Source organism: Myotis lucifugus, unplaced genomic scaffold, assembly GCF_000147115.1.
Source record: "Myotis lucifugus unplaced genomic scaffold, Myoluc2.0 scaffold_166, whole genome shotgun sequence".
NCBI classification, from domain to species: Eukaryota; Metazoa; Chordata; class Mammalia; order Chiroptera; family Vespertilionidae; genus Myotis; species Myotis lucifugus.
In genome coordinates, this window is record NW_005871214.1 from 1927497 (window position 1) to 1942329 (window position 14833).

Below are 14833 nucleotides of genomic sequence, written 5' to 3' on the forward strand. Positions count from 1 at the left end.
CAGCAGCTGTGCAGTGAACATTCAAATCACGCCCACCCTGTTGAGCCCAGGGCCCGGGGCCCTGTAAGGCTTGTTTCCGGAGGGCTGGGGAACCCAGGGAATTTGGCTGGCTTCACTCAACCAACAAAAGCTCTTCCATGCAAATCAAATCACTGGGACTTGCTTCCCAACTGGATTCTGAGCTCTGTTTTAATTTGCATCCGTGAGGTGGGGCTCTGAAGTTCAGGCTAAAGCTTGGCAGTTGGTGACAGTCAACGCTGATGCATGCAGGACAGGCAGCCTAAGATATTCTTGGAGGGCTCCCTTTCCAAGGAAGAGAGCCAGCTTCAATCCTTAGGTGCTATGATTTCTACCAGGCTTGTACCTGGAGATAAAACTATGCCTCTGCCCACCTAGCATCACCAATGCCTCACGGGAGGTCCCATGACAGGCAGGCTCTAGAGACCACTAAATAAAATTTGGAGGGATTGGAACCAGGTATATATGCGGGGTGGGCTGTAGGCATGAGAGAACAGATGAAGACAGGTAAAAGTGAGTTAACAAGAAATTAAGCCTGGATAAAATTAAGAGTTGTGTGGGGGGTTTTTTAATGCTTACTGTTCATGGTGCCCAATCCCAGGTTATGAACAGCATGGCCATGTTAATGGCCTGTATTCTGATCATCACTAGCAGGCACACACAAACTGGAGCCAGTGAGCATAGGAAGGAGGCATACGAAGTGATTCTCTCTTGGAGGGGGCTGTTCTGGTAGCTCTACACATGCCAGTGAAAAGAAGCTTGAGCCAGAGGGGTGAAAACCCACACTCCATGGATCCCATAGGACTTCAGCTCCAACGAAGGACTGTGCTGTTCAGGCAAGCGCCTACACCACTAACAGCCACTGCGCTGCACTGTGAAGTGGAATGGGATGGGGTGGGATAGGAGGCAGGTCTTGGACGGAGGATATAAAGGGGCTGGTAGATGTAGTCTTTCCTAAAAGCTATTATAGTGTGCTTAGATGTAAATATGTAAGAATTTGTCTATTTTGTAAAACAAAAAGTGAATGTAGCACCAAGATGTTGGGGATGGGTCTCCAGATGTTACATGAAGTCGCAGTCTTAGAAGTCCTTCAAGCGGAGGTAGCATTTAGTTAGGTTTTGAGGAAGAGGAGGAGCTTGGGAGAGGAAACAGCACAGCACGGATGGCTCTGCAAAAGTGTGGGGGCAGGAACTCATGGGGAGTCCCTTGAGATACCAGAGTAAGACCTCCTATTCTTAACAGAATCTGAGGGCATGAGGGATTTCCCAAAACTCCTGAAAAAGTTCCTCAGGACCCCTGGCGCTAAAACTTTGGAACAAATTATGTGTGGGTGTTCGATGACCAGCTCCTGAAGGCTGGAGGTTCTTCTTTTCATAGAGCTTTTGGAAGGCAGTGATGGCGATAGTGCAGAGGCACCTGACGTTCTTCTATCCTGCCTTCCTCAAAGGCCTTCAACCAAGACCTTAATTTTTGTTTGATGTAAAGTCCAAACTCAGCCTGGCTCCCAGCATCTTTTACAACCAGGATCCTACTCTTCAGCTTTATTTCTCAAACTACCATTACATCTCTGCTCCTGGCAAAATGGTTGTCATTTCAAAAATATACCATTTACTTGTACATTTGTTTCTATTTTCTTCCCAAATGGGAATGCCTTCCTCCCACTCTCACTTCTGTGATTTTATTCAGCTATTACTTCCTCCACAGAATTATCCCCACTCCCCCAGAAGGCAGTGAGCCACACCCCAATGAAACTGTCTGGCAGAGCTTGCAATGTTCATATTACTCATCAAGCTATGTCATTCTTTCAGCAAGAGCCCACTGATGGTCTAGCATGCACATGGCACACGCTATGGCCAAACCCTGTCCTGCAGTATATTACAATCTTAGTTATTGCAGAGAGGTTGTCTCTATTACATTGTAACCCCTAAGAGTGGTTTACCAACTAAAGAACAAATACTATATATGCTGAACGATGCCATATACCTATGTGACAGGCAAAAATCATCCTTTCACAAATGAGATTGGGAATGGAGTTCAATAATTTTCTCTCATCCGAATAAAGTTCTAAGTTGCTAAAGTATGGCTTGCTGATTTACTAAAAGCAAGTTTTTGTTTTACTATAGAAGTGACAATGTTGTGAAATGTTTAAGTGATAGTCTGGGAGTGATTAGACATCTTTTGGGAGATTTGATTGAAAAGAAAAAATATCTGGGAACCCATTTTTACACTGACATTAAAATGCACGAATGCAACTCTTTTTAGTCTGGTTAACTAATAAGTTGAGAACTATTCTGGATGAGTGGGGGGGGGGCGATGGGAATTTGTATGAATGCAAATGAATGACTAATCTTTTTTTTTCTTAATGACTAATCTTTAGACAGAGACATGGGGGCCCAAGTCTCCAAGTATTATACTTCCCTGTGAAGTGTAAGTACTACTGTGAAATGTAAATACATTATTGATTGACTTTCTATATAGCATTTAAACCTATGAAGTGTCACAGCAAAAATAGTGTTTATTTCCTAAATCCTGAAATGTTGACAAAATTTTGTAAAGTTGTAAACTAGGAACCTATTATTTAGATATTTTCCCTTCCAAAATTTAGAATCAGCAATTACTGGGGAGAAAGCCAACTAAATAATTAATCCACTTTTATAACCAACATATATATATATATTATTTCTTTCCAAACATAAGATGATTGATGTTCATGAGCATTAGAGGTGAGAAAATTTTTACTGAATTTTCAAATATAGACTGTTTATTTAGATCAGTAGGTTTCAAATGCTGGCCCATGGGAAACTTTTCATTGGTCCTTGGGAAAAATAAAAAAATACATAGCAAGTTTTTAACAAATGTAGACCTGAATTTAAAGAACTATATTTTATTATATTATGACCTTCCTTACTTTTTTATATGAAAGGATGGTGCTGATCGGTGGCAAGTTTTTTTAATATCCTCAATTAATTTGAAAAATAAAAAGTTGATAATCTTATGAATGTCCCCAAAAATTCATTTGAAGTTCTAAGGATCCAAAAGATATCCAAGTTCTAGGAAACTCTGAATTAGACTGTTGGTATCTGAGCTATATTTCAATTTTTTTAATAATTGTATTTGCAGAGAGTCATAGAACACAAAAACGGATTTATTCCTTTTTCAAGGGATCCAAGATTTTTCAAAGTCTGATTGACAAGTATTGGGACACATTCTTGGTCTATGTAAAAGCCCACATACCTCTCCTTTGCCTAGAATTTCCTCTGACATACTTCACCAAGAGGAAACAAAATGCTGTGAAAGTAGACCATGACTCAGGACGGAGACACGAAGCGGTCAATGCCGTCTGGCTGGTGTGAGGAACAAACTTAGACAGCGCAACAATTTAAATGAATAAAGCCCTCTCAGCACAGTCAGTATCATCTATGAATCTACTATGAGCAGAATCATTCTGTGGGAAAACTCCAACAGCTGGATACACTATTGTTAGCATAATAGTTAAGCACACATGTTTTATAGTCAAACAAGTCAAAATTCTGAATGTGTGATCTTGGACAAGTCACTTGAACTCCATAACCTCTCTAAACTTTAACTTGTAACCTATTAAATGAGGGAATATACCTGTACCTACCTCAGGTTACATGAGATAATGTGGTTGCCATAGTGCCTAGTCCATACATACAAGTGCTTGCTCATCATACTATTTTATGCTCCTGACAACCTTCCATTCATTTAAAATACCAAATTCTTTTGAACAGAGAACTGAGTAAGAGAATCAGGAGCTATGAAAATGGTCTTCACTATTTCCCTAAGGGAATAGTGCCCTTCCCTAGGGGCCCAACTCCCTTTGAGTCCTACTACCACCATCCAACTAGAAGTGGGGTCGAGTTGTGATCCCAAACACACGACACCTCGGGTTGATACAAGGCACGTTCTGGGAGCCCAGTTTCTAAACTCCTAGGCTTGGTTCTAGAGAACCTAGACTAATGACTCTAGGGCAGCGGTTCTCAACCTGGGGGTCGCGACCCCTTTGGCGGTCAAACGACCCTTTCCATCCTGCATATCAGATATTTACATTACGATTCATAACAGTAGCAACATTACAGTTATGAAGTAGCAACAAAAATAATTTTATGGTTGGGTCACAACATGAGGAACTGTATTTAAAGGGCCAGAAGGTTGAGAACCACTGCTCTAGGGGGAAGTGTTAGGAAGTGTAGAGCTATCCCCAATACCAGAGATCCACTTCTTTGAAGGTTGGTCTTTTGTTGTTAATTTTATGTCACATCACATAAAATTAACCATTTTAAAGTATATGGATTCACACTGTTGTGAAAATGGGTAGGGTCCCACCTTTCATCCAAATGACCTATCAAGGTATTTTCCTAAACAAAGACATAGATAGTTCCTTTACTAGAAGAAATTGTGGTGCCCGCTGCTTCCCCCACTTAAACCTTGTTGTGTCCTGGATACAGGTCTTTTGGCATCTGAGGAAAAGATGCCATCAAACAGCCTTCTTATCCTTTCAGAGAAAGGAATATAATTTGTAAAAAAAATAAAAAATGTTGTGAAACATTTAAACTACATTTGTTCACAGAAGGAGATATTTACAAAATTAATTTTCAGCTTTATTTACTACCCAATAGAATATCAGCAAGAATTGCTTGCAAATCATTCAGCAGATACATATATTCATGTTTATATGTGGGTAGCAAAATAAATATGAACAAAGGTTAAATGTCAGTGGTGGGTATATGGATGTCTTATTCTAACTTTATATATATGTTTGAGATTTTTCATTATAAAAAGTTGGAAAAAACTCAAGAAGTATTTCTGTCTAGATAATTTATAGTAAATGGGAGAAAAATGTGTTATCCACAAAGTTGCAGGATATGAAGCATTCTAGGTACTGTCTGATGTCACTGCAGTCCTTATACTGAAATACTCAAACTAAACCTGATAGTAGGTCTAAAGACTGGCTGATCTTTCAGAGACAATGATAACACAGAATCCTGGGAAGAAATAACAATAAATGGCATTTCTCCTACGAATATCACACATAGGAACGTCCTCTCCTGGGAACAGCACATGTATGAAGGGGACAACTCTCATGTGGCATTCATCACAACCTTAAGAAAACTCCCTAGACCAGTGGTCGGCAAACTTGCGGGTCGGCAAACTGCAGCTTGCGAGCCACATGCGGCTCTTTGGCCCCTTGAGTGTGGCGGTATTTTGTGGAAGACCCACACTCAAGGGGCCAAAGAGCCGCATGTGGCTCGTGAGCCACGGTTTGCCGACCATGGCCCTAGACCAGTGGTTCTCAACCTTGGCTGCACATTGGCCTCAGGAGGCCCAGAAATCAGGATTTTAAAAAGATTCCCAGGTGATTCTAATGTGCAGCCAAGGTTGAGAACCACTACCCTAGACATACAATGAAGTGAGATTAAACAAATATTTGCTGACACCAGTTAAATAAACTCATGGTGATAGGCATTATGTATAAGCACAGGACATATATGTGCATCTTTGTGTTAATAACAACCGAGTCAGGGAAAGAAGGTGTTTAAATGTGAAAAGACAAATGACCTCACAACATTTAAAGAGCAATTACTAGATTGTTGGTGGGAATGTAAGTTAGTAAAACCTATAACAAAGGGCAATTTAGTTATATATATCAAAACTCAAAACGCACATACCCTTTGACTCAGAATTCCAGTTAAATGGGTGTGAATTTAACCTACAGATATACTCATATATGGGCTAAATGATGTAGGCATAAATTTAATAATCGAAGCATTATAATAAAATAGCAAAATTAAAAAAACTAAAACTCTTAAAAAATGCATTGATAGGAAACTGATGAATTAGGGTACATGCATTAATGGATTACTATGAGCTGTTAGAGTTAGACAGATTTATATGTTTTGAAAATGCAACCTACAGAATGGGAGAAAATATTCACAAACCATATATCTGAAATATGTAATAACTGAAATATATAATAACTAAAATATATAATAACTCCTACAACTTAATAACAACATTAACAAAAAATAGCCTTATTTTAAAATGGGTGAAGGACTTAAATAGATGTTTCTTCAGAGAAGACACAGAAATGGCCAATGAGTATATGAAAAGATGTTCAACATCATTAATTATGGGGGAAATGCAAATCAAAGCCATAATGAGATAACATCTCACACCTGTCAGGATGGTCATTATAAAGAAAGACAACCAAAAAACAGAAAACAACAAATGCTGGTGAGGAAGTGGGTAAAATGAAGCCTTGTGCATTACTGGTGGAAATGTAAAATGGTACTGCCATTATTGAAAATGTGTAGAGGTTCCTCATAAAATAAAAAATAGAATTTCCATATGATCCAGCAATTCCACTTCTGGGTATATATCCTAAAGAACTGAAAGAGATATTTGCACCAAGTTCATTGATTACAGCATTACTCACAACAGCCAAGAGGTGGAAACAATCTAAATTTCCATTGACAGATGAATGGATAAAGAAATCGTGGTACATACATACAATAGAGTATTATTCAGCCTTTCAAGAAGGACTCCTGTCACATGCTACAATATGAATGAAACTTGAAGATATTACGCTAAGTGAAACAAGCCAGTCACAAATACTGCATGTTTCCACTGTATGAGGTAGCTGAAGTAGTCAAACACAAAGTAAAATGGTAGCTGCCAGGGAAGAAAACAGGGGGAAATGGGGAGCTGCTGTCCAAAAGGCATAGAGTTTTGTCATACATGATGAAAATGTTCTAGAGATCTGCTGTACAAATATGTACATATAATTAACAACAGTATTATACACTTAAAAGTTTAAGAGGGCAGATTTCCTGTTAGGTGCGTTTCACCACAATTTAAAAATAACTTATCTATATCTTTAAATATATTTATTAGTATATCTCTCTCAGTGAAAAGAAGTCAAAGTGCAGAGGATTCATGTAGTTTGCTAACATTCGTGTGTGTGTGTGTGTGTGTGTGTGTGCGTGTGTGTTCTGTAGAACTCTACAGTTAGCTAGGCTTCGAATGTATTTGCAAGGACACAGAAAGTTGCAAGAGTGGTTGCATCCAAGGAAGAAAACTAGATGCTTGGGGCAGAAGTGAGAGAGAAGCAATTCTGTAAATTTTGAATTTGTACCACATGTATATTAACTATTAAAAATGAAATGCAAAAGCAATTTACTAAGAAACAGAAAATATATTACAAGGTACTAATGGCATGTACCAAAAGAACCACACAGATCATAAGGGGTAAGGTGGAGTGGAGGATGAAGCATTTATTTTACAAGGTGGTATCTGAGCTGGTTCCTGGAGAACGGGAAGTATGTGGCGAGGCAGAGGAAAGCAATGAGGACATTGTGGGTGTGTATGTGGAAGTGGGACTGGGGAAAGGAGGATAGTGGAAGTAAAAATGCTGAAACATGGTAACCAAAGGCAAATCAAGTACCAAACAGTGAAACAATTGCAGTGTATTGTAGAATGTAGGCAAGAAAAGGATAAAATACAGTTTAGTAGATGAGACAGGGGAATGTGGAATTAAGCCCAGTTGTGTGATGTGACATAAAATTAACAACAAAAGACCAAACCTTCAAAGAAGTAGGAAGCCACCTGAGGCTTTTGAGCAGGAAAGTCATCCTATGAAAGCAGGATTCCAAGTGGACAGCAACAGACAAAATGGACTGGAAGGCAGACATCTGTGAGAAGGCTGATGTAGCAATCCAGTGGTTGCCCATTACAGTCATCTGGGAAGCTTTAAAAATATGTATCGGTGCCTAGGCCCCATCCCATATTAGAATGTCTTTTAATCCATCTGTTTTGTGTGGGGTTTTTTCCTGCCAACTCCATTTCCCTTTGCACCCATTTACTTTGTGCTACAGGTGAATGAACCTCTCATTCCCACCTGTCCACCTGGCCGTCAGCCAAGATGAGTCTTCCTGCACCTCATAATTGCTCACCTTAATTGACAGCCTGGAAAACTAGGTCAGTGGATCATGATGACAGTAGGACATTTATCAGATTGTTTAGGAAGGGTGAGAGACAGAAAGAGTTCTGATCGCAGTGAGGAAAACACCCCCACAATATCTTTATTCATCCTTTATCAAAATTTTGTTTATCTTAAATTTCCTACTTCATAGAGAGACTATCGAAGGATTACGACAGGAGAAAAAGGGATAAATTTTGTGTTTAAATTAGAAAAACAAATTTTACTACAGAAGGTTCTGAGAAGTTCTAAGACCAAAAATTGTAACACCTGAAATTTAGGCAGAGTAATTTGCAGGAAACAAACTGTTTTTAATTGGGCTAATTCTAACACAGCCCAATACAGGTTTAGATGAATTGGTTGGGCCCTTGTGTTTCTAGCATCTACTTTCCATTTCTATATACTGTACTGGCAATGTCAACATGAGAGGCAGCCCAAATGGAAATACTGTCCACACCCAGCTGCCCACAGATTATCTAGCAACTTGATCCTGCAAATACACGGGCAGAGATTGGACACAAGAAAAATCTGTTTACGTTAAAAAGATCTTCCAAATTCATTGACATGGTGAAGGGGGCACTGCTCATAAAATGCTCATACAGCCTTATTGCTAGCCTCTAAAACTAATTATTTCAGAATCGATTGGCTAGAAGACTTCCATCAATGGGGGGAATGCACATTTCAAATATACAACATTACTACCACAGAGAACACACTGACAAACGCCTCTCCCATTGGATCCCTGCTCACTTCAACCACATGCCATACCCCCAAATGGGGGAGAAAATAGCTGTTAAAGATGCAAACCTTATGTCAGGCAAAGGCAGAACTTGAGAGTTGCGAAGATGATAATGCGAGGATTATTTCATAAACCATTTAAAGGCATGTGCAAAGTTTACCCCAAAATGGATGGTTCCTTTCTGCTTTTCCACTGGTGAATTACTAGTGGAACTTTAATATAAACGGTGCCATGGTAGGAAGAAACACTAGAGTACAGGAACAAATAAAGCCAGGTAGGAACTTGCAGATAACAGAGAATCTATGGTACTTTCAAGACTTCAATTCTATACCTAAATTGTGCTGAATTTCAGATTCTGCTTCTAGGTGAAAAAGAAAAAAACAACAACAACAAAGATTTCCAGACCTTGGGTGTTTAAAGGGCCTTCACACAGTAAATCAACCCACTGCTGTCTTGTTTTCTCCGCAGCCAGACTGAAATAATACAGCACCAGCAGAGGTGTGAATTACCCCCATTCATCTTAATGGAGTGTTAACTTCAAAGGCTTGTTTTAACCATTTAAATGCTAAGCTCATGAGTAAACATTCCGTTAAAAAAAGTACAATTTAAACATTCACCCTCAACATATGAAAGTAATTTTATATTCTCAGCACTTCGTCTTTTAATTTAGCAAACAAGTCTCCAAGTGTTGGAGAAGTATACATTTTGTGCTTAACTTCGTTTTATTTTAAATAGTTATTACCTAATAAATTATGAACATTAAGCCCATAATGAGAAGGCCTATATTTCGCAGGAAAAACGCTGAGGAGTACTTGAAGGTTTTTGGGTAATGCTGGTGAAGGGGGCACTGCTCATACCTGCCATCTTATTAGCTTCTTCCAAACTCATAGGGAAAGCTGTGACTCTACACAGGCAACTAGATAAGGCAGAATATTAACGTAAAATAAAAACACCTCCACAAATAATTTCTCTTGATATTAACAGAGTTTTGTGCAAGAGTGTTCAATAGGTTACTTTTGTCCCTTTGCCAAACCTCCCATGATCCTATCCCATGAGCGGGTGACAAATGTAATAATTGATGCCCAGCTGTCATCACACTTAACATTTGCCCCAGGGGGCATCCTTGCATCTGTTGCAGACTTAGGGTTATTTTGGTATTACTGCAGTTAGATTTATTTAAGCAGCTGAACCCCTATTTGTATTTGGATCTATAATTTCATAAACAGAAAAAGAGGGTACAAGAATGAGCTTATCAGGTGGATAGACTCTGGCTGACCCGAAGCCACATGGAAGGCCATGCCCGGCGGTGCCTCTGGGACCAGGCTCAGTGCCCAGTTTCAGGAAGGCATTAGTAGGAGTCCAGCTGGGGTAGAACTGTGGGAAAGCACTAAAGTTGTGCAAGATGCAAGATGAAGAAATTCCATGTCCCTGATTGAAAGCAAATTTATTTTATTGCTCCAGATAAAGGGATGGAAGAAAGGGGATAAATAGCTAATCTATGAAGGGAGCCTGTTTCAAACTGTACCTAATTTATACAAGGTCACTTAATCCTCTCAGCACAACCCTGCATAATTGGTATTAACTCCATCTAATACCTATGTGAAAGTGGAGGCTTAGAGAGGTTAAGTAGTTTCCCTAAACTCACTGAGATTTGAATCTAAGTCTTTCTAACCCCCAAACTTGGACTTCTTCCATTAGACCATGCAGATCTCAGATTTGCCAAAGAAGTATCTTAACTCAAAAGAAAAGCTCAGTTGTCAATTTTTCAGCCAATTTCCTAAGTGGGAAGCAAGAGGCACCTGCAAAAGTGTGGATTTCCATACATGCAAACTGGCATTTTGCATGTAATTCCCTACTTTACATGTGCACAGGGATGGGATTACATTTTCACTGATACACCCTGGCTTTGGTAGGCTGCTAAGGTGCCCTTTACATAGAATATTCACGGGGAGGAGAGACTCAGCTTCTGGTTCCCAACCAGAAACAAGCCACATCACTGGGAAGACTGGAATGATTTATAACCTCCAAACAAAATATGAAATAAAGCATCAATATTTGTCATATTGCCAAGTAGAAAGTCACATGTTTTAGTGACAAACAAGAAAGCTCAGAGAACTTTCAAGTCCACAGCCAAGCATCACAATTCTGTCTCATAATGCACAACAGAGAAAAATCACAAAAGTTTCTTGGAGAGGATTTGGAGTCAGGGCAAAGTACCAAATGGAATAATCCCACAGTTTTGTTGGTGATTGACGCTGACAACATTAGCCCACAAGCTAAGATTCAATTTTGTATATAAGCTTAACACATTGATTTCTTTAAAAAATAAACAAAAGATTGACTTAATATATTTAATAACATTAAACACTTCTGCTCTGTGAATTACACTGTTAAAGAGAATGAAAAGAGAAACAGACTGGGAGAAAATCTTTGCAAAACACATATCTGATAAAGAACCAGTATCTAAAATAGACAAATGCTTAAAACTCAACAATGAGAAAACAACCTAATTTAAAAAACAGGCATAAGATCTGAACCTTACCAAAGAAAATACACAGATGACAAATAAGCACATGAAAAGATGATCAACATCGTATGTCATTAGGGAAATACAAATTAAAACAACAGAGGTACAACTACACACCCATTAGAATGGTAAAAATACAAAATACTGTCAACACCAAATGCTAGTGAGGATGTAGAATAACAGGAATTCTCAATCACTGCTGGTGGGAATGAAAAATGTTACAGCCACTTTGGAAGGCAGTTTGGCAATTTCTTACAGGACTAAACATATTCTTACCACATGATGTGGCAATTGTGTCCTTTGGTATTAACTCAAATAAGCTGAAATTTTATGTCCACACAAAAACCTGCCAAAATTTGGAAGCAACCAAGAGGTCCTTCAATAGGTGAATGGAAAACAAAACTGTGGTACATCCAATAAATGAGCTACCAAGCCATGACAAGACATGTAGACAACTTAATTGCATATTGCTTAGTGAAAGAAGCCAGTCTGAAAGGTTAGATACTATTTTTCATTCCAACTATAGGACATGCTAGAAAAGGCTCAGAGTTTTTACGAAGGTAGTAAAATGATTAGTGACTGCCAATGCTTACATCAAGAGTGAACCCCAATGTGAACTATGGACTTTAGTTAATAATAATATTTGGCTCAACAAGTATAATAAATATACCACACTAATTCAAGATGTTAATAATATGGGAAACTATGGATGTTTTGAGGGTGAAGCCACATATGGGAATCTACTTTCTGCTCAACATTTGTGAAAATTAAAACTACCCTAAAAAACTAAGTCTATTAATCTAAAAAAAACAACAGACCCACAAATAGACAAAGAAAAGATTGACCTAATACATTTAAGAGTATTCTGAGTTTGTTTCTTATTTTGATTAAAACTGCTATGAGTCCACTTTCCCTTGCCCACTCCCATGTTGTTCCACTTTTCAGTTAATAATGTTTACAGAAATGTTAACCCATATAGAGAGCATTCATCTAAGGTACCTTCCAGAATTGGTTTTTCTTTCGTTTGTTTTTTGCATATGGAGGTAAATTATTCTTCACAAGAAATGGAAAAAGATATCTTTCATTTGTTATTAATCCAATTAAAAATGATGAGGGCTAAACTAAAAGTCCCAACCAAAATTCCAAAGATGAGCAAAGCAAAGGCCTGTGGAAATAAGAAAAAAGATAAAAACAATTAGGGTATTTTTTAAAATCTCCACCCTTTCCAATAATGTATGTTATCACTCAAAATACATTATTCTTTATGTAGATAAAATAATTAGAAAATGACAAATTATTTCTTAAAATAGGATTCTTAAAAGAAACAAAACAAAAATCAACCTACCCCAAGCTTTTTCCATGAGAGGAAATCCTCTCTGCTAAGTTTAAGATAAAATAGTCCTGGGAATACAAAAATCAAACACGTGGATGTGCTGGAACCTTTAAGCAGGAGAAAAAGAGAGGATGATTGCCAGACTCAGATGTTAGGCTGGATAACAAGTTTACCCATTTTATTATGTGGATCTTTTTGAAATATAAAACTTACCAACTACACCAAATACATTCTTAATGTCAGGAACATATATTGCAAGTAAGACAATGATAATATTGAGTGCTAGCGTGGTCACAAAATGGTGAATCCATGAGAATGGAAAATTGGAGAAAAACATCATCATTAAAGCTTTCCTTGCCTGTATAGCATAAAGAGAAACAGATTTAAGCAAAGAGAAAGTGTGAAAGCCAAAATACTCGCTTGGGGAAACACATGTACAGTACCGTAACCATGATATTCCTGTCCCCAACACCACTTAGTTTTCAAAAATATAACACAAACCATTATCGTGTTTATTATTCACAAACTAAGAAATACATATTTCTGTGTGATCTTCATAAAAATTATTTTGCTTTAATTCTTGAAAAAATGTTCACATACAATTTCTTTAAGTTGCATAATTTTCAAAAGTTTCAACAATAACACTGTGTGATGAAATCTTGGAGAATCATTAATTTCAACAGAAGAACAAAAGGTTTAAAACGAGAAAAGAAATCATGCCATGTGGAAGAAACACCATTTACTATTTTATTTTATATTATCTGTTTCACAGCATGTAAATATGAAAACTAATTCATGACACTTCCCACTGCTAAGGCAGGCAGCAGGCGGTCACGTCCACAAATGTTTACACAGCCCCTGCTGCACTCCTGGCCCTGCAGTCTGCACAGGGAGGGGGCAGAACTCCTGAAGGCCCAGGGCTTAAGGAACTCACTGTTCAGGAATTCGGGACTTCCATGCAGAAGCATTTATACCCAAAGCCTTTGTTTCCATTTTCTCAGAAATTCTTAAGATTCTTAAGTATGGCAACTAAATGCAGAATGAAAATCTGTTCTGTCCTTAAACTATAATTCTAGAGCAAATAAAATAGTTGGACTTAGATTAAACTAGAATGTCTCCATGAAGATAAATTTACAATAAACCAGAAGGAGCTTATTTTTGCTGACTTGACTTTTTCCTCTTCATGCACATTCTTTTGAAAAAAACAGAATACAGAATTAAAGGGGGGGGGGGGGACACATCCAAAACCTTAGAAGAACTATAGTCTCTAAATTGGAAACAATGCTGTGGGAAAGCATAAATCTAAACTAAATCTCAAAAAGCACAAATTAGCTTAGGGGCTCACTGTTATTTTTGTGCATTCATGGGTTATACGCAAGTATGAAGTCTTTGATCAATTACTTAACAAATGAATAAGATACACAAGACTAGATGTGATTCAAACATTCTAGTCTGCAAAGAATTAGTGTTGCCACATTAGGGAGCTGCTACACCGACAGCAGAACCTTTAAGAGTACTTACAGGGAAGTGGATTAGAGGGACTGTCAGAAGCACAGCAAACAGTATGCATAACTTCACAGTCCTCACAACAACATCATGAGGCAAGTATTTACTATAAGCTTCAAGTATATCAGACGCCACTTTGTCTGTAAATTTAAAGAAATAACAATAAGGATCACAATAAAAACTACTAAGATGTCAATAACAGCAAATTGTTTGCCTTTGCACAAAGGAATCTTAACAGATTTTGGATTCCCAGTCCCCAACCCATCTCTGGCCTTTTTCTCTCCTATGAAACACAGAGACATTAGTTAAATATCTTCTTGAAGCCCACAATCTCTTCTTTTAATGACACTAGAGATCAGCACAGGCAGAACTTAAATTATGACAATAAAATATATATAAAAATATCTCATTAGAACTTTCCCACAATCTGAAGGTTTTGAACATGTATGTTGTTTGCTTTGTAAAGTGCTTTCACGTGTATATACTACTGAATTTGGTCTGTGTGATAATAATATAAGATTGGTAGCTCATTGGGGCAGAGCTGGCACAGCTGTACACCTTTTTTTTTTTTTTTGGTACCAAAGCCAATATCTTTTCCTCGATACTGCAATTTTTCTAGAGTCTCACTGAGTTGCGCGCATCTTACCAGTTTCCTCAACATCTCATCTGTAGATAATCTTTCATACAAGTTTTAGGGAACTGGCTTACTTA

The 14833-nt window shown here is 38.0% G+C and overlaps 1 protein-coding gene across 1 annotated transcript in view; it reads right to left on the reverse strand.

Moving 5' to 3' along the window:
- Positions 1–11093: 11093 nt before the first annotated feature.
- SLC38A6 (solute carrier family 38 member 6) overlaps positions 11094–14833 on the reverse strand; it is a 65415-nt gene continuing 61675 nt past the window's right edge. The window contains exons 13-16 of the mRNA XM_006096035.3: positions 14138–14262; positions 12830–12974; positions 12629–12723; positions 11094–12448 (exon numbers count right to left, since the gene is read on the reverse strand). Coding sequence (XP_006096097.1) covers positions 12365–12448; positions 12629–12723; positions 12830–12974; positions 14138–14262 — 449 coding nt within the window. The 3' untranslated portion in view covers positions 11094–12364. The remainder of the gene's footprint in view (positions 12449–12628; positions 12724–12829; positions 12975–14137; positions 14263–14833) is intronic.